The sequence below is a fragment of the Lepus europaeus genome, chromosome 2, assembly GCF_033115175.1.
Source record: "Lepus europaeus isolate LE1 chromosome 2, mLepTim1.pri, whole genome shotgun sequence".
Lineage (NCBI taxonomy): Eukaryota > Metazoa > Chordata > Mammalia > Lagomorpha > Leporidae > Lepus > Lepus europaeus.
Genome location: NC_084828.1, coordinates 89,526,330 through 89,546,693, shown reverse-complemented (window position 1 = coordinate 89,546,693; position 20,364 = coordinate 89,526,330). Strand labels below are relative to the sequence as shown.

Here is a 20,364-nt window from a genome sequence, read left to right as displayed (position 1 = left end):
TTTTTCTAAAGAAATATTCAATGATCCCATCTGTGAATGCAAGACAAATTTCCATTTCATAAAATCAGAGTCTTAGTAATTTTGAATTAGAAAATATTTTAAACCTCATTTATGTCAACATCACTGTGAACCTTAAATAAGATCTCTGTGTTAGGTATTTGTCCAACTCATCCTGAACACATTCTTTGGGAGTTTCCTACCATATCTCAGAAGGGCTGTTAGTGATAGGAAAGTCTTCCTTTATGAACAAGACTTTATTCTCTCTAACCTCTAATACTCGGTGCTAGTACTTTAATTCCTTGGTATCTTAAAGATCAAGAATGATTGTTTCAAACAATAATCTTTTCTGAGTCTCCAAGAAGGGGTTTCTTTTTTCTTGATTTCGTTAGTCTACTCAACCCTATTTCAACTGTTTCTCATATAACATGGCTTGGGAATCTTTAATCTGTATTATTTGTCCCTCTTAAACATGGCCTAAGTTATTTTGCTCTCTTGAAGTACCACTAGGTTAAATATTAGTTTGGCTTCCTTAAAAATTTTACTTTAAAGTGATTTACTGTCTAAATATGAGGACTAGCAATTAGACACACTAAAAGTACTTCCTTGCCTTAATTTTTTTTTTTCCATTTTAGTTGAAAGGCACAGAGGGAAGAAGGGGGGAGAGAGATAAAGAGAAAGAGAGGGAGAGAGAGAGAGAATCTTACATCCACTGGTTCACTCACTAAATGTCCACAATGGCTGAGGCTTGGATAGACCAAATCAGGAGACTGTAACTCAGTCTGGGTCTCCCGTGGGTGGCAGGGAACCAAGTACTTGAGCCATCATCTTGTGCATTAATAGTACACAGAAGCAGACCCAAACCACGCACTTAAAATTTGTTATATTATTTCACCAACTTTCCCTTTCCAAAGGTTGTGTCAGCTGACTACGTCAGACCACTAAAGTATCTTAGAATCTAAAGTGCAGCTGTAAAAGAACTCTTATAAAGCATCTGGTCCAATGCTACCTTGTCAGATTGGTGATCCTCAAGAGCTAGATAAGAACACTAGTGACAGAGCTAGAGATGGTGCCTAAATCGCTTCGATCCTGGTTGGATAATCTTCTACTTTCTTTAATAGAGCCTTCCACCCATTTACCTGCCATACATATAATGAAGAGTTTCAGTTTTGGCATCTGTGATGAAGAGAGGTTTATGGATTGCCAAACCTAGGTTATCTTCCATGAGCCCATGTGCTTAGGGTGGGAAAGAGGCTTAGGGTTTAAAATTCCCAGGATGTGTTGGTTGTGAAAGAAATCTTATCTATTAATATGAAACAGGGAAGGTTTGGAATGTATTTGAACAGGGTCCATTTCTTTGAAAAAGCAAGAGAGAGACCACACTCAAAGAAACTCTGAAAGCCGAGGACAGGAAAATGCATGGGAGAAGAAAGCAAAGGGACTTCACTCAGCACAGGGAAAAGTTCCAAGATTCCATTACAAGGATGATCTCTTTTTTAGGATGGTTGTGAAGAAGTGGTTAAGTCTTAAGTGTGTACAGTACTGGACTTGAGGACATTAGTTCCAAACAGGTCAAGTTCTTGTTTTATGTGTCCTCTAGTTTTCTGTATGTGTTGTAACTATCTTCTCTAATTATAATGTTATACTTGTCCAGATAGTCTTCCTTCCACCTTTCATCTTCCCTCAGAAATTTGCCCTATGTCCATACACTGAAGCAAGGAAAAATCTTCTGGGAGTTTTTGTTGATTTGTTTTATTTATTTATTTATTTATTTATTTATTTATTTATTTTTGACAGGCAGAGTTAGACAGTGAGAGAGAGAGAGAGAGACAGAGAGAAAGGTCTTCATTCTGTTGGTTCACCCCCCAAATGGTTGTTATGGCCGGCACACTGCACCAATCCAAAGCCAGGAGCCAGGTGCTTCTCCTGGTCTCCCATGCGGGTGCAGGGGCCACTGCCTTCCTGGGCTACAGCAGAGAGTTGGACTGGAAGAGGAGCAACCGGGACTAGAACCCGGGGTGCCGGTGCTGGAAGTGGAGGATTAGCTAGTGAGCTGCGTTGCTGGCCTGTTGTTTTGTTTTATTTAATTTCTCACAGGAACCCTGTGAAGTAGGTATCACTGTCCTCACTTTCCAGATATGAAATGGGTTTATATAGGTGAGTTTCCCTAGTGTCATACAACCAATAATATATATATATATATGTATATATATATATATAAAGATTTATTTATTTATTTGAGAGGCAGAGTTACAGAGAAAGGGAGAGACAGAGAGAGAAGTCTTCTATCCACTGGTTCACTCCCCAAACAGCTGCTAAGGTTAAAGCTGAGCTGATCCAAAGCCAGGAACCAGGAACTGCTTCTGGGTCTCCTACGTGGGTGCTGGGGTCCAAGCATTTGGGTCATCTTCCACTGCTTTCCCAGTCCATAGAAGAGAGCTGGAGCAGCTGGGACTCAAACCAACAACAATATGGGATGCCAGAGCTGCATACAGAGGCTTAACCTACTACGCCAAAGTGCCGGCCCCTATTTGATCTTTCAAACCTTAGTATCTCCCTTGAAAAATGAAAAGTTTACCAAAATCCATGTATTAGATTAGTGAGAATTTGATGAGAAATTTTATGCTAAGGTTTTAGCACAATACCTGAAAAGCACTAATAGGCAATAAATATTATCTATTACTATTACAATTATAAAATATGCTATAAATATTCTTCCCATTAGTATTTGAAACCTAAGCATCTGAGAAAAGGTCAATATTCAGAGTACAAAAGGAACTCAAGAAACTCAACAGTTAAGAAATGGACATAGGATCTGAATAGACATTTCTCAGAATGAGAAATACAATTGGGCAGAAAATCATGAAAAAACACTCAATATCTCCAAAGAAATGCAAATTAATATTTCACTCCAGCTTGACTGGCTGTCACCAAAAAGATATAAAATAACAAATAACGGAGAAGAGGTGAAGAAAAGGCCACCCATATGCATTGTCATTTGGAAAACAAATCAGTATATCTATTATGAACAGTACTGAGGTTTCTTAAAAGCTAAATGGAAGTGACACGGCTCTCCACTTTCCTGTATGTATGAAGGAAATGAAATTGGTATACAAAAAAGGTAACTGTTCTCCCACGATCATTGCAGTCCTAGTCACAATAGCTGAGGCTTGGAATCAACCCATGTGTTCATGGATGGATGAACAGATAAGAAAATGTGGTATACATACACATGGAATATTATTCAACTATAAAAAGAACATTTGTAGCAAAATAGGTGGAATTGGAAATCTTTATGTTAAGTGAAATAAGCCTAACACAGAAACATAAATACATGTTCACTGAATTGGGTGAAAATTAAAAAAAAAAAAAAAAAAAAAAAAAGCAGACACTGTAAAAGTAGAATACTGATTAGCAGAGATTAGGAAGGGAAGGAGTGAGAAAAGGAATAGAAGGAAAATGGATATTCGGACAGAAATAACAAATTCTAGTGTTCCATAGAACAGTGGGATGATTGTAATTCATAGTAAGGTATACTGAAAACAAAAAACTAAAAAAGAACTATGAGATTTGAAACACAAAAACAGATAAGGAAATGGACAGACCTGCTGCCTAGACAGCCTAATTTACATTGTGTGTGTGTTGAAACATGGCATTGTACTCCCTAAGAATGTGCAAATATTACATGTAAATCAAAACTTTAAAAATAAAATAAAAATACTCTGCTTCAGTGCTAACTCCAAGCATCTGGTTTCAGATACTCTTAAAGGAAATGTCATTTCGCCATTTCAGGTTTTTTTTAATCTGTTTTATAAATAAAATGTATCACAAAGATAATATGAGATGATTTTTGAAGTTTAACTATCATTTGCTGTATATGGGTGTTTATTTTACTGAGTTTTCATGCCCACACAAAAAAAGATTTTTTAATAGTTAACCAATTTCTTGATTTTTTTATCTTTTGAGGTAAAAAAGAATTCAATGTCATTTTGAAAATGTAGAAAATTATTTGACGTGGGTTTCAGCTGTGGGAAGTAATGGAGGGTTTGCTTGTTGTTGCTCTTGCATAGTTGATTGATTTACCCTACTAACTGGGATTATAATTCCTCCCTTTCTCATTCCTCATTCTGTATGGTTTATCACTCATACTTGACTTTCACAAGAATTTTCTTATTTTCTCCTTTAATCAGCCCTCCAAGTTATGTATTTATGTATTTCTTTTTATTATTTGAAGGGGGAGAGAGAAAAAGAGAGAGAAAGTTCCACTTGTCCACTACCCAAATGTCTTCAACAGCCAGGCCTGGGCCACAGGGACTCAAGTACTGGAGTCATTATCTGCTGCTTCCCAAGGTTCATGTTAGCAGAGAGCAGCCTAGACTAAAACCGGGATACTCTAGGGCCCAGCACTGTGGCACAGCGAGTTAAGCCACCTCCAGCAATGCCAGCATCTGTTATGGGCACTGGTTCCCCAGCTGCTCCACTTCTGATCCTGATCCATCTCCTTGCTAATCTGCCTGGGAAAGCAACTGAGAACGGCTCAAGTGCTTGAGCCACTGCATCCACATGGGAGACCCTGATGAAGCTCCTGCACCAGCCCTGATCATTGTGGCCATTCAGTGAGTGACCTAAAATAGCAAAATGACATTTCATTTAAGAAACCTAAAATGTCACTGAAACTATAATTCCCTGGATTTATATGAGGTAAAAGGTGTCTGTTTAATAACTATAATTGTTAGTAAAATTCTCCAAAAGATGTATTATCATACATTGACTTTATCAAGCCCCAGAATAGTATTATATTATTAGTAATAAAATTAATAATAAATTAGTATTATATTATTAATAGTATATTATTTTCAAAATATATAATCAATCAAATTTATCCTTCAAACTATCTGTACTGTTGATTATCTTAATTCTCCCAATTTTCCATTGGCTGTACTTCTTTTTTTTTAATTTTTTTTTTTTTGACAGACAGAGTGGACAGTGAGAGAGAGAGAGACAGAGAGAAAGGTCTTCCTTTGCCGTTGGTTCACCCTCCAATGGCCGCTGCACCGCGCTGATCCGATGGCAGGAACCAGGTGCTTCTCCTGGTCTCCCATGGGGTGCAGGGCCAAGCACTTGGGCCATCCTCCACTGCACTCCCTGGCCATAGCAGAGAGCTTGCCTGGAAGAGGGGCAACCGGGACAGAATCCGGTGCCCCGACCGGGACTAGAACCCGGTGTACCGGCGCCGCAAGGCGGAGGATTAGCCTAGTGAGCCGCGGTGCCGGCCCTTTTTTAATTTTTAAGATTTTATTTGAAAGGCAGTTACATAGAGAGACAGACAGACAGAGAGAGAGAGAGGTCTTCCATCCTCTGGTTCATTCCCCAAATGGCAGCAATAGCCAGAGCTGGGCTGGTCCAAACCAGGTGCCAAGAGCTTCTTCTGAGTTTCCCATATGGGTACAGAGGCCCAAGCACTTGGGCCACCTTCTGTGCTTTCCCAGGAGCATTAGCAGAGAGCTGGATTGGAAGAGGAGCAGCCAGGCCTGGAACTGGTACCCATAAGCTGCAGATGGCAGCTTGACATGCTGCACCACAACACTGGTCCCATCTGTACTTTTCATCATGTTTTTCTTTTTTTCCTATATAAGTGTCAAAAATTATGAACATTTTAAAAATGAAATTTCTCATACAGCATAAATCTTTAAGTCTTTCCATATCAAATTCCATCATTATAATTCAAAACATCCCAGAACTACCACTACATAATTAGGATCAATAGCACAGCTATATTCATATTTCTTCCCCTCAACAAACTGTGATCTACTTGAAAGTAGGGAAACTATCTTATTCATCTTCATGTCTCCAGCGATTAGCAGTGAAGTTTCATCTAAAATGGTCCAACACAGTCTTTGATTGCTATCTGAGAAAGCAGTATACTTTCATGCAAATTAATAGTTCACATTTTGTATTGTGAGTGTCTCTCTGGTTTGGTTTCCCTGCAGGGGATTATATCATTTGGTAAATATTCAGTGCTGTGCACATGGAATCTCTCCCCAAGAGGATTGCCTCCTTCTCTCTTACTGAGGAAGCTGACGCGCTCTGCAGCACTGGACCTTGCCAAGGCAGAAGTGTGGTGATACAGGGTTGAAGACCAAAATTACTTCCAAATTACTGGTTTTATTGCAGAGACATGGAGCCACAGTGTGTAACACCCAAGTTTCTGTGTGTGTGTGTGTGTGTGTGGTCTCTGTTCATGCCTAAGACCCTGCCTGAACTTCAATTTGATTGTTCTTGCTTTCCTATACTTAATTTTTTGTTTATTATCTCTCCCTTCTCTTTCTAACACTTATTCTTTCTTCTGGACGCTTCTTTTTTCCCCACCACTTACCAGATTTCTTTAAGTTGACATTTTTGGTTTGAGTCAAGCTGAGTCTTTCTAAGAATATTTGTAACACAGAGCTAATGCCAAGAAACTTGTAAGTTGTGGTGGATTACTTTTAAATGATTGGGTTTGGATACTTTTCAAGTTGAATGAGAAATATATTAATTCTGGAGTTTGGCACTCACAACTAAGAGGTGTTGGTATTGCTGAAACAATCTGCCCTGTCACATTAGAACAATAAGTAGAGAGAGATCAGATCCTCTGGTGGTTTCTTAGGCAGATCCATTGCAGCTATGAGGAACCAGCTAAAGAATATGAGCACAGGCTCTATTTCCAGTGGATGTCCCCTCATAAAAATGTCAAACTGTAGCCAAAATTTTTCAAAATATCATGATTTATCAGTGGTCAAGTTGTTGTCTAATACGTATTGTAAAAATGCATATTGTGCTTGTCTAACCTAGATATCCATTCATCTTAAATACAATTTAAATCAACAGGTCTCAAACTGGGGGTATTTGGAACTCAGAGCTACATTTTGCAGTGTATGGACATATTTTTCATCATTACAACTTGGAGTAGGGTGGGATGTGTTGCTACAAGCAACTAACAGGTAAAGGCCTGGCATGTGGTTTGCCATCCTAAAAGGCCCAGGACAGTCAGCCACAATAAAGGATTACTCATCTCAAATTATCAATAAGCCAAGGCTGAAAAACCCTGGCCTATATGTCTGCTGACTGGAAAACATGCAGACTCCACCATTTCATTGAGTTCCTGGTAATCCTATAGAAACAATGATTTTGAATGTCTCTATCCCTGGTGGCATTTGTAAATGCCATGTGTTAGAATCTAATGCTGATTGCTAATCCTAGATTCAATCTGAAAAATACTATTAAGAAACAGCTCTTTCTTTAGAATGAAAATAATCTGTATGGTCTACTGAATTCATCTTTGATAATATAATTTGAGATCATTTTCATAAACAGCTAAATCTGGTTTTAAGGTAATTTTCTGTGTCTGGATGCTTAACTGTGTATTGATTTCTTCATGGAAGCCTATTGACCTTGTCAGAATTAAATTTAAATTTTTAGCATTCGGGCAAAAAAGAGTAAACAGAATTGGATCAATTACCTTTCCTGTGCTTCAGCGTTTGCTAACAGTTTCTTTGTTTTGTATTAATTTATTTTATTACATCCTTGGCTTTTATCTGTTTCTTTCCAGGTTCCCAGTACAATTACACTGCAGTCTCCAGCAGTGTCCTGTTACTTGCACAAAAACTAAACTCATTATTTGCAGATAATGAATTCCAGCAGGATAATTAGTCTTGACTTCTGGAAATTCTGACATCTTGGATCTCCCTGATGCTGGCTCCTATTCCTTCATTTCCCTTCCAAAGAAGATTCTTTGCCTCATTCATGTTCATCAGGCTTACTGGGGACCAGCACTGACCCAGGTTCCCATTTCTGTATTTTTTCTAGAAGTAGGCAAAAGAGTAAGCTGTATTAATATTGCAACCAGTGATGGTGGCTTTTATTTTCAGTGCCTTCTTCACTTGCAAATAATGTATGTGACATGCTATATGTTTCCTTTCAATTTTCCCGAGTTTGTGTTTCCAGTGTGGATCTTAGAGTAGTAGCAGTCAATTCACAGAGGTGGAAGTCAGAGTTCTTGGTTCTAATCTTGGCTTGTACACCAAATTTCTAGATAACTTTGGGCACCTCAATTCTCTTTGGGAATTTCTTTTCCATCTATAAATGTAATGGTTAGAATGCCAATATTTTATGAATGTGGCATGGTACAACTGCAGAAATATGCAGAGTATGGAGTAGAGATGCCTTCTTGCATTTAACCAGAGTGATTCTTCTGTAATATAGTTTATTTAGCTTCTAACTCTATTCTTATAACTTCTTATTTGGAAATGTTAAGAGCAGCCCTTCTAGAATAGTCTATTTTAAGCATAACTTCTTAAATGAATCCTATTCCTGGCTCTTCCTACTTCCCACTTGGAAGTGACTTTTTCTTTCTTTTGAATTTCCAAAGAGGCAGAATTTTGGAAAGAACTCTAGTCATCTAATTTGACTCTATACCTGAGGCATGAAATCTCAGCATAAAATTTATCCTTGACAGCATCAGTCTCAGAGTCACTGAGCTTGAACTAAGCTGGTCAATCCATAGAAAATCACAGATGAAGCTAGAGGGAGAAAAAGAAACTTATTGAAAGGTTTGCTGTCCCTAGGATTAAGTTACTTTCTTAATTATTATGGAATATTAGGAGCACAATAAAATATCCTCTAATTTGTTATTACGGTTGATACCCTCCGGGCCTTGAATTATAATCAATGTGCTTCCTTAAATCTTCTATATTAGACAGGAGATCATCTAGAGTAGGGATTTTTAAATTTTATTTTAAATGAAGAGAGAGAGAGAAAGGTGTCTTCCATCTGCTGTTTGATTCCATAAGTGCCCACAACAGCCAGGCTAGGCCAGATAGATGCTGGGAGACTGGAATTCAATCTAGCTCTCCTACCTGCATGGTAGGGACCCAACTACCTGAGTCATCATGTGCAGGGATTTGGAATCAGAAATTAAACCAGTATTCAAACACAGGTGCTCTGAAATGTGATGTGAGTATCCCAAGTGGTATCTTAACTGTTATGCAAATACCTACCCAGAAGGCCTTACTTTAGTGTGGATGTGACAATCACTGGTCAATGGCAAGGTCTCAGAGGTAAGAAGGAATCTGAGTTATTGAATTCTTTTTTTTTTTTTTTTTTTTTTTTGACAGGCAGAGTGGACAGTGAGAGAGACAGAGAGAAAGGTCTTCCTTTGCCGTTGGTTCACCCTCCAATGGCCGCTGTGGCCGGTGCGCTGCAGCTGGCGCACTGCGCTGATCTGAAGCCAGGAGCCAGGTGCCTCTCCTGGTCTCCCATGCGGGTGCAGGGCCCGAGGACTTGGGCCATCCTCCACTGCACTCCCGGGCCATAGCAGAGAGCTTGCCTGGAAGAGGGGCAACCGGGACAGAATCCGGCGCCCCGAACAGGACTAGAATCCGGTGTGCCAGCGCTGCAGGCGGAGGATTAGCCTATTGAGCCATGGCGCCGGCCTGGGTTATTGAATTCTAATACTATTTCTTCCACTCAGTTTTATATTAAATTTTTGCAACTCATTTCTATTTGGGACTTTGTTTTCCCATCTGTAAAATGGGATGGTTACAGCCCTAGTAGTTCATGAATATAGCAGGGATAGTTGAAGAAAACTGGGGAGCTGATGGTAAATATGGTTCCCTGACCTACGCATGCCCAGAGTCTTGTACCACACTCTTGAGGCAGGGAGGAAGTGGTGATTTTAAGGACATAAAGTGTTTCAAATAAGCAGATATGTATGGCTGCTTATCAAATTAAATACAAGGTTCTAAGGATTTTGTTTCACTAGAACTAGACACCTGACCTTGCCTCTACTGTTATCTTCTTTTTTCTTCACTCTTTGTTAATCTCAATCGTCTCGTTTTCAGATGTACTTTCACTGTGCAGACCACCAAACAGGGCCATGTATGGGCAAGGAGTGAGGGAAAGCAGAGAAACAAATATAGGAAACTGTATATTGTGGTGAAGTAGAAAGCAGTGTGGTCAAGTGAAATCAGCTTCTCCCAGCAATAGCCTTCGATCCACTTCACTACTAGGCATACCACACAGTGTTAGGCATACCACTCAGAATCACCTTTTTTAAAGAATGTGTCTAGGTCATTTGGCAAATGATGGCCAGGTCTGGCAGAAATTTCATAGCGAGGAAGTCAGACAGCAGGAAAGAAGGGATAAAGCAAAAGACAGAAAAAGAATTGCAAAGGAAAACTAAATGGAAAAAAAAGATGGAAAAATTATTGCTCCTAATGAGAAATGCAAGATTTTCCACCAGACAACTGTGACTCTTGGCTGAATGACCTATCATATGAATGAAAATGGTGGGTATAAGGGGCTGCCCAGGAGGATGTGCCTGTGTCTGCATGCCTCTGAAGAGAAGCGGTCACTGCAGGTCTCAGCTGCAGGACCGATTCGCCAGACTGCCATCGGGAGGTAGCCATGCCCATTACATAGAGTGTGGAAAGAGCACAGAGCTACGGATGGAATACTCACATTCTAGACACAGCTCCACTTGATCTGTCGTGCAACGTACAGGCCGGTGTCACAATATGTTAAGGACCCATTATGCTACAACATCTTTATAGTTCCAATGATCCCAACCCCTACTCTTGCTAGATCACATGTTTTGAACAAAACAGTTATCCCTTCCCCTCTCACACCTACCTCACTGCGCATAAGCAATTACTTATCTAAAAAGTGCTCTCCTAGCGTCCCTTTCAGTTCTGATATGTAATTCTAATAAATCCACAGTTTACTTATTCCTTAATAATATTAAAAAACACTATTACATCAATTCTAATGAATTTTCACTTCCAGTGGACCTAACAACAATTCAGAATTTATAAATCCCACCCAAGAAGCAAGATAAACTGTTATCAAACATTTCCAAATGAATTCCACACAGCTATCTCCCTTGGATTTTTTCAGTGAGCAAATGCTATCAGTTACAGAATCCATTTGATTCTCAGAGATGGAATCTGTAGAGAGAGACTAGTAGTTTATTACTTTCCATTATTAAAACCTGGAAAGGAATTCCTGATGCTCTGAGTAAAGACGGGAGAAAACTTATATGCAGTTGCTCATCTCATCTACACCTCTGTGACACTTACCTTTCAGGAGGCAAGGGATGGCTTGGAAAGAGCTGATGAGGCCTTCAAATGGACAACCTCCCATAAGGAAATGTTTGTGATTCTGTACCCACAGCACATGGACCTGAGAACTGCCTAGACAGAGACTCCCAGGTTCCCTCCCTAAGAAGCAGGACATAAAGTTTGTGACATTTGATGATTCATGTGCAAAAACATGTTAATTTTGAGAGGGGAAAAAATGAGCTTTGTCTCCTGAGGAAATGACCATTAGAACAATTCCAGAACAGCTTTTTAAGGAGGTATAAATGTACATATTCTACAGGTTATATAAATGTACATAACACAAGTTAAGAAAAGATTTAAACACAGGATGCAGAAAAGTGTTTTATTCTGACCTAACAGGACCTATGTGATGCAGTTGTCTAGTTTTTCTCTTTTAAGACATTCATTCTAGAAGGAGAAAGGCAGTCAACAAATAGAGTAGGAGTGGGGAAATTCCTTGAGCCTACTTTTTTTTTTTCTCTTCTGTAAACCACTAATAAAAATAGATTCTGGTGGAGATAAAGGAAGTTTAGTGAGATGCCTCCAGAGGGAGAGAGTGGCCTAACTTAATTGCATTCCTCAGCAACCCTCCCCCCCCTTTAATCCTGAAAAGAAAAGCAAAGGTCAAATGGCACAAAGCATCAACTCAGAAACAAAACACACAGAGGCAAGCTTTTTTTAAGTAAAAAGTAAACAGCATTAGCTATTTTTTTCTTTAAGTGGATGGAAACCATTCCTGATTATAAAAGGCACAGATAAGAAGGTATCTTTGTTACATTTGTTTAAATTCTACAAATACACAAAAATCGAGAAAAATGTGTCAAAGATTTTCTCAAGAAGTTTTAAGTATCAAGAATCCAAATCAGAAAAAAAATGGTGAAGGGGAAGGTGCACGTTTGTAACCTTAGCCAGAAGTTGTGAGTAGAAAATAGTGTGAAGTCAGGCAGTCCACAGTTCTTCTAGGTGTCACTATGTCCCCCACTTGCAGGCAAGGAACCAAACAAAATATGAAACAACCTCCTGCCGCTACACAGAAATCTTTCACAGCAATATTTCAAGCACATAGAGCCGAGCTACTATTCATTCAACACACATATACTGCTCACCTACTTCTATCATCCCAAGGTAGGTATTTGGAGAGAATATGGTGGCTGATGACTCAACTCACACCATGTGATCCTAAATCTCTAGCAAAATTAATTGAAAGTATCTCATTGCAAAAATTAAGAGAAAGAATAAGAAAGGATGGAGAAGGGAGAAGGGAGCATGGACAGGAGGGAGGGTAGGGTAGAAAGTATTACTATGCACCTCAATCTGTCTGTGTGAAATATATGAAATTTGTTAACCTTATTTGAATAAAAAAAGAAAAAGGCATATATTTTTTAAAAGTTTTATTTATATAATTTTATTTACTTGAAAGCTAATGAAAGAGAGAGGGAGGGAGAAGAAAGAGAGAGAGAGAGAGAGAGAGAGAGAGAGAGATTCCATCTGCTGGAATGAGTAGGCCAGGACAAAACCAGGAGCCTGGAACTCAATCTGGGTCTCCCATGTCCCAGGAGTATTAGTAGGAAGCTGGATTCTGTAGTAATTGGAGTAAGGACTTGAATCCAAGCACTCTGGTATGGGATGGGAGTCCCATGAAACATTTTTCCTACTGTAGTACAAGTCTGCATCTTAAATCATATTTTTAATACTCAAATGATTAACAATAACTGTCTACCTAATAATAAATCAGATCTGTAAATTTCACTTTAAGAGATACAAAAATAATAGTTCTCAATATTAAGGAGTTCATATACTTGATAGCACTATATCCATTTTCCAAAACAAGATTAAAAATGATAGAAAAAGGAAAAAATTCCTTGTTGAAGTTTTTCAGACAGGGAGAAATAATGAACTGCTAGCAGTTGTGGAGGGTGTGAAAGACCTCTCGAAAGTAGGTATATTTGTGAACAGGACAAAATAGAGGAACAGTCTACTGTAATAACCACCAATAAGAAGAAACACAGTGTTTGCTGAGAACCAAGGCTTGCTCTGGACACTTTATTCCAATTATCTCAAAACTTAACCCAAAGCAAGCAGGTAGGTCCTATTATTTCCTCATTTTGCAGGTGGCAGGACTAAAATTCAGAAAGCTTATGTAATTTGCTCATAATCATGTAGCTAGAGATTGGGGAAGGTAAATAATAATCCAGATCAATCCTATTCGAGAGCCTACACACCTCTAAGCCAAGAGAAGCAAAAGTGTCAGACACAAGACAAAGTATCCATTGTCCCTTTTGGCTGGATGGTGACAGAGCTGGAAAGGTTAAGGGGAAGTCAGACTATGGATGCTAGGGTAGCAAGAGGAAACCACTGAAGTTTTCTGGGTGGAGAATGCAAGATATAACCATGTCTATGGTTTTAGGTTATGAATTGTGACTTACATCTTACAATTCGAAATGATAAAAATAAAAAAATTGGAGAGTTTCACCCTGCCTCTACATGAAATGTCTGGCTGGATTAGCACTTCGCAGTCATTCAGAACAAGGTTTCAACATGCCAGGCCTTGAGGAAGATTCTACAGAAAAGGCTCTAAGAAAAATGCAGTGTGTGTGACCCCGCAGGAAAAGGAACTACTCATCCCTGGAGCTGTCCAAATCTGGCATAAAGGTAGCCCTAGGGAACGCAACACTCTAGAGCTGATCCCACAGGCCGTGGGCAGAGCACGGACTCCTGCCTCCCAGTCTGTGCGTATCGGGTTGGTCTGTCACACAACATGAGACACTGAGCAAATGCCTTTCCCTTTCTGAACTTCCTTTCCCCCTCTATGAAATGAGGAATTGATTCCACACGTCTCCCGTTTTGCAACTTTCAGTCCTTCTCCTCCAACACACTAACCTAAAAGATATACCTCTGTCAGCAGCCCATCAGCCAAGTTTTGGGCAATAACACCTCCTGAGAGCTTCTGCAGTTAGTAAACCTCCCAGAAGTGGTAACAGACCCACCTGTGCCAAAGTCTCATGGTTAGTGCTGCACGGGTACTTTAAACATCATCCTAGCTGTACTTCCCCAGCTTTACAAAGTCTTTGAATCCTTACCGAACATGATTTGGCCCAGGATTATCACTTTCAGTGCAAACAGGATCACTAATGTCAAAAGCATTTCAACAGTACAAGGCACTATGACCATTTTGAGAGCCACGCAGAGAACTCAGAGTACCCCCAAATCCAGATCTGTCAGATGTTCTATAATTATTTGAAAGTTTTGTTTCGGTCTCAAAAAAGTGGTATGACTGTGTGTGTGTGTGTGTGTGTGTGAAATTTCCATGAAGCCAAGGAAAGGGTAAAGTTGTGAGGTTGTTGAGGGTTGGTGGATACAGGAAAGGAAAGAACTGTTGCATCTTTTAAGAGTTCAGTCTCCAGCCATCAGAAATGGATTTTCAAAGGACTGAAAGTATTTCCTCCTTAAGAGATTATCAATGATGTGAAGTCCAAGAGCTTCACTTGTCAGGGTACAAAGTATCGAGTGGGGAGAAGATGCAAAGCTTATCACACTCCCTGAAAACTGCTGGTAAAACAGAAGTTAATGCATAAAGTCACACATTTTTGAAAAACCTTCTTAAGTTTCAAAGTTCATGAGTTAAAGAGACAACACTTAGCAGTTCACCCACAAAGGTTCCTAAGCATGACTTGTTCCTGTAATCAGTTCATCGCAAAGATCCGAAGTACTTAAACCTATGGCTTCAGCTCCTGTGACCTCCAAACAGCACATAGGAGCAGGAGAATGATCGACCAACATGAACACTGACAGTGATGTAAATGTAACGGCAGAACTAAACAAACCCACATACGGACAGTTACCAACCACATGGTTGTTTGTTTTTCCAGGATCAAACATGAGTATGTACTCCTTCTTGGACCCAAGAAAGGCAAATCTGTCCAGATGTGTGACAGATTATCAGCAGGACTGCCAACCTCATGTGCCAGCCTCCTGGGAGGACCTGGCTGCCGGGACCACCCACGCCCTGCCCTGGGAGCTAGCTTAGGTGGTCTTCAATGTCAGGTTCTCCAGGTCCTCTCTCTGCCCAGTAATGACTGACTTCTTTTGGACCACCAAGAACTGTGTGACTTCTTTAAGAGAAATCAGAGTTAACCTTCACAGAGGTTTTAGCAAATCTATTAGGAAGCATAAGGAAGCAGAAGGCAAGTTCCAGAAAGGGTTCAGGATTTCCCCTCATTTCTTGCCCCAGATACTAGTGCAGTGAACTCTGGCACGTTAGTCACAGCATACTAGGAGATTACAGTTAGTCTCGGTTTGTGACTCCATGAATGCCACTGACAACTGCAAATCTGAGAGAGCCCTACAGCCCGTGAAGGGCACAGACCCGTGGAAAGAGCTGCAAAAGGCATTTGGATGTCTGAACACGGTGTGTGTTTTCAGCTCCTCAGAAATGCAGTCTGGTCCATTGGCTGCTGCAATCATCCATCCCCCAGTGGGGCCACTTTGCCAGCAGCTGTTGAGGAGACATTGATATATTGACACGGAAAAGCCAGGACGTTTTGGGGGAGGGGAGAAATTCACAGCAACCTGTGGGGGAGCGCAACTCATTCTAAATTCTCTCTGCCGACAGAACTAAATAGTTCTTCAAAACTGTGGATGTGGGAAAGATGCCAAAAAACACTGAATACCTCCTGACACTAACTTCAGGCGAGTTAAGTACACAACAATAAAACCGGAAAGAGCACACTGGGGGTGCGATGTCCAGTACCCCAGTCCAGTGTGACTCTCCAGATGTGGGAAGCCCTCCAGCGAAGGAGAAGTACCCACTTGGGGAGGGCACTTTTTGGGTAGCTTCTCCTCCTCCAAGCCTATCTTCTCTCTCATCTTTGAACTTCACGTCTTTATAGGTTAAGAGGAGAAGAGAAATTTCTTTAGGATTGACTACTTCTAACACTATTATTTCCAAGATTCTTTAACCTTCAGAAAAGGGGTGCAGACCACAGTGTCATGGAGACGAGGGAGTGGAGGCAGAAGAGAAATAGGGACCAGGTGGGCCAAGAAAGCATCCGCTAGAGCACTTGAACTAGACCCACCTGTGGCAAAACCTCATGATGAGCGCTGCCTAGGTACTGAGCCTCATCCTGTCAGGACAGCCCTGCTTTCCAGGGTGAAGTGGATGCTGAGAGAGGAAAGGACTCGCCCAGGTTCATGTAGTGCTGTTGAGAGACCCCAGAGCTCAGGCCACAGGTGTCCAGGTTCACAGACAGGAGACAGAGATGTTTAAGGAGACCCAGTCTGACAGACTGAAAGAGTACTGCGGCAGGTTGGCGGGAACAGTGGCGAGGGCTCCAGACAGGTTCCGGGAGCGGCGGGGTGGGTGTTAGGAGTGCAAGCGCGCGCGCTGTGGGTACCTTGATGTAGGCCCGCTGCAGGTAGTTGTAGGGCACTCTGCGCTGGAAGTCACTGCGCACATCCTCGCTGACGCGGTGGCGGGACGCGGGTCCCCCGAGGCGCTGGGTCTCGCAGCTGCGGTAGCAGCGCGCCCGTTCCAGCAGCGCTCTGAAGAAGGGCAGCTCGGCCCCGGGGCCGGTCCCGGGGGGCGCGAGCGGGCGGCGCGCGGCGCAGTGGCGGGTACAGCGCGTGCGGATCTCCCGCAGGCGCCGGTGGCTGCTCAGCGCCGCTTCCAAGTCGCGCACCGCCTGCTCGTAGTCCCCGCTGTAGTAGGCAGCCACGCCGCTGGCGTAGAGCAGGTCGAAGGGCTGCAGAGGCCCGCGCTCGGGCTCCAGCTCCCCGCGCCCGCGCCCGCTGTCCGGGGGGCCGCCCCACAGAGGCAGCGGCAGCAGTAGCAGCAGCAACAGCGGCGGCGGCGGTGGCGCCCAGATGCGCTCCCGCATCCTCCGCCTCAAACAGGCGCGGGACGGCCACGCTCTGAGACGGCTGCGGGGCTCCTCGCGTTCGGGCCCCCTCTTCCACCTCCGAGGGCAAGCGCCCCGGTCCCGCCGCGATCTGGCTGCCCCGACAGCCCCAGGTGACTGCCGGCGCTCCGCGGGCTGAGAGGCGGAGGCTCTGCCGGGCCAGCCGCTCTTAAAGGGACGCCTACAGCTCACACGCTCCTCCTGCTGCCCGACCTCGGCGAGCAGCTCTCCCAGGCTCCCTGCTGCAGCGCAGGCTACCGGGCCGCATTCTCTAGGGCCAGCCGGGGAGAGGGCGCTGCTTGGGGCCAAGACCTGGGTTCCTTTGTAGCTTATAGAAGTGGGTATTGTTACTCTCCTTTTCAGAGATGCTGAAAACTGAACGTAGAGAGTTGGACCCTCGGCATCTTCTGACTCTGGCCATGACCTCGCGGTTTTCACAGTACTTGACCTTCAGATGAAAGTCGAAGTCCACCTCAGGCTGTGCATTTAGCACTAGAGGGGCTTTGAGCCTAGATGAAGAGCAGAAGAAAAGTCATTTGCTCAAGTTAATAGAGCTGAGAAGTGGCCAAGCAGACTCAACCTTTGAAGTTACTGCTGCTTCCTTTGGGGAGGATCTCTCCCTTGCCTCCCCACTCCACTGGGTGTGGACGCGTGCCCCCGTGCACCGGAGCAGGGGCTGGGGTGTGGGAAGAATATTCCCAGTCTGCCCTTGTTCTGCACACCCTGGTGTCAAGGACGCCCAGGACCATTGGAAGAAGGGCAGCTGGGCGTGAGTTCTGCCTCCATCAGGTTGCCTGCTGTGTGATCTTGCCCAGATCTAGCATTGAGACTTAGTTTCCTTTTACAACAGCCAAACGCTCCAACATGTCAAATGGGATGCAGATATAAACTCTTATTGTAAGGCCCTAACAAAGAGGCAGTTTCACAAACCCTGTACCTCCAGGACATAAGTAATGAACTATAAGCACCTTACCCCCAGGGCGTAAGAAATGAGCTTCCATCCAGGAATGGGAAAACTGACCAAAGTGGCTGCCAGACTGTAAGGAATAGCTGGAAGATTTCCTGCCCCTCGCTTCCCCTGGCCCATAAATCCTTCCCAGCCAACATGTTCCCCTTTCCTGTTCCTTGGCACCAGACACTCAGAAGGATGCTGACAAGCTTGTATACCAAACTCTGGTTTCCAGCCTGTTGCTTCCTGGAGGCATTTCTGTGGTTTCCTGTAGGGCCTGTGGGAATTTTGCTGGTCTCCGGCCACTGGGGTGGTGAAGAGAGAGAAAGAGATGAGAATGATGGCATGCATCATCTAGTTGAAAGGGATTTCACCAAGAAGGCTTTTTGTGGACACCCTATGCTGAGGTGGCTGCCAGAAGTTCCTTTAAAAAAAAAAAAGATTTTATTTATTTATTTGAGAGGGAGAGAGAGCACTCATGCCCACTGGTTCACTCCTCTAATGCTCCCAATCACAGGGGCTGGGCTGGAGCCAAAGTCAGGAGCTCAGAACTCAATCCAGGTCTCCCACATGGCAGGGACCCATTACTTGAGACATCACCACTGCCCCACACCCCCATCCCCAGTCTGCAATAACAAGAAGCTGGAGTCAGGGGCCAAAGACCAGAATCAAATCCAGGCTCACCCATGTGAAATGAGGGCGTCTTAACTACTATGCAAATAGTGTCTCAGTTGCCAGAGTTTCGTGCTTCACTTATTTTGTTAGGTTTAATCCCTCTGGCTGTGTAACTCCAAGGACACAGAAGAGTCATGCTCTCACTGTTTTTTCCACCAAGCCTCACTAATTTATCTTATTCCATTGATGGAAAAACTCTAGCTTGGAGCTGAACAAATATGGAGTGCCTTGGATATTCAGTATTGCAGAATTAGCTTTTGGGTCATCTACCCAGACTTTTTCTCTAGGGCTTGTCTCTGCGTTCAGATAAAGACTTTGGAGTCTAGAGTTAACAATTCACTTGTGAAAGGCTTTGAAGTATATCAGTATAGGAAGTCCCGCTGTGGAATTGCAGGTAAAGGTGTCGGGAAGCTTTGCTGTATTATGTCGTTGTATTGGGTAACAACTCCATGCTGTTTAATCCCCATCTGTGTCAATTAAATTCTTATCTTTGGATGCCTATTCTCAAAGTAGATACTCTAAGGAAAAGGAGATAAAGCAATGAGGTTTTTTCTCTGTGGGAGCTCACAGTGTTGTATAGGAGACAAACATAATGTGCAGGATAGAATGGGGTATATGTTAGATTCAATTTAAAGTGCTATAGGAGTACAGAGGATAAAAAATGGGTTCTGAAAGGAAGGGTTTAGGAAGATTTAGTGAATGAGTTGGCACTGACATGGAGTCAAAAACCAAGAGTCTAAAGCTACAGCTTGCATACTGGTTATTCTCAAACTTGCCATATATGTCTAAACCTTCTATCTGCCCTATTACCTTATTTCTCTTTATACAATCCCCACCTAACTTAAGAAAAACCATTAAATTGGTACCTCACATTTTTGGAATAACCTGAGGAACTTAAAGTATTGAAAGACTCTGATTTAATTGATCAGGGGTATGACTTAAGCCCTGGGATTTTTAGACATTTCCCAAGTAATTCTGATATAAAACCAAGGCTGAGAAACACTGGTCTATTATCAGTGCCTAGGATTCGTGCATCCAAGACATGGGAATTGACAGAGTTTTGTGATTTCCTCAGATCTCCCTTCCCAAAGAAGGCCATCTAACTTGTCTTTTGAGACTAAATCAAAACAGAAAATCTATGACCTTTTGATCGTAAAGCCATGCAGTGTGGAAAAATTGATTCCAGGTTATGCTCTGCCCAACGATACCTTCTGCGTATTGGAATGGACAGTTTATGGGACTCTTACACTTCTGAATTTCTTGTTGAATGTGCCAAGAATATACTCCTGCATTGGCTGGGCCAAATCTTGGCTGGGTCTTATCTCAGAGTTCCCAAATCATGGTGTGTGGTTTCTGAAGCCATCCAATCACAGCCTGTTGTCAGTTTCTGTTGCCAGCGGCCATCTTGGCATGACCTTCTCATTCCACTACATTTCCCCCTTTCCGTTTATTTTTGAGCAACCGGAGGCATGATTCTTGGCCATACCACTGTTGATGCCATTTCCATGAGGTCTCTGTATGCGGCTGTGCCTGTCTTAGGTGGTGGAATGAGAAGGCCATGCCAAGATGGCCGTTGATAACAGAGCCTGCCTGGCAACAGGCTGTGATTGGTTAGGGCATAAACCGCCCCTTGACTGGATTGGCTGCCTCGGCAATATAAGCTGCTGTACCAACTAAAATAAATGAGTCTGCAGGCTGCTCGCCTCTAGCC

The 20,364-nt window shown here is 42.5% G+C and overlaps 1 protein-coding gene across 1 annotated transcript in view; it reads right to left on the bottom strand.

The window, feature by feature from the left end:
• Positions 1-17,144, bottom strand: part of P3H2 (prolyl 3-hydroxylase 2) — a 169,286-nt gene extending 152,142 nt beyond the window's left edge. Inside the window, exon 1 of the mRNA XM_062210180.1 lies at positions 16,526-17,144. Coding sequence (XP_062066164.1) covers positions 16,526-17,008 — 483 coding nt within the window. The 5' untranslated portion in view covers positions 17,009-17,144. The remainder of the gene's footprint in view (positions 1-16,525) is intronic.
• Positions 17,145-20,364: the final 3,220 nt, after the last annotated feature.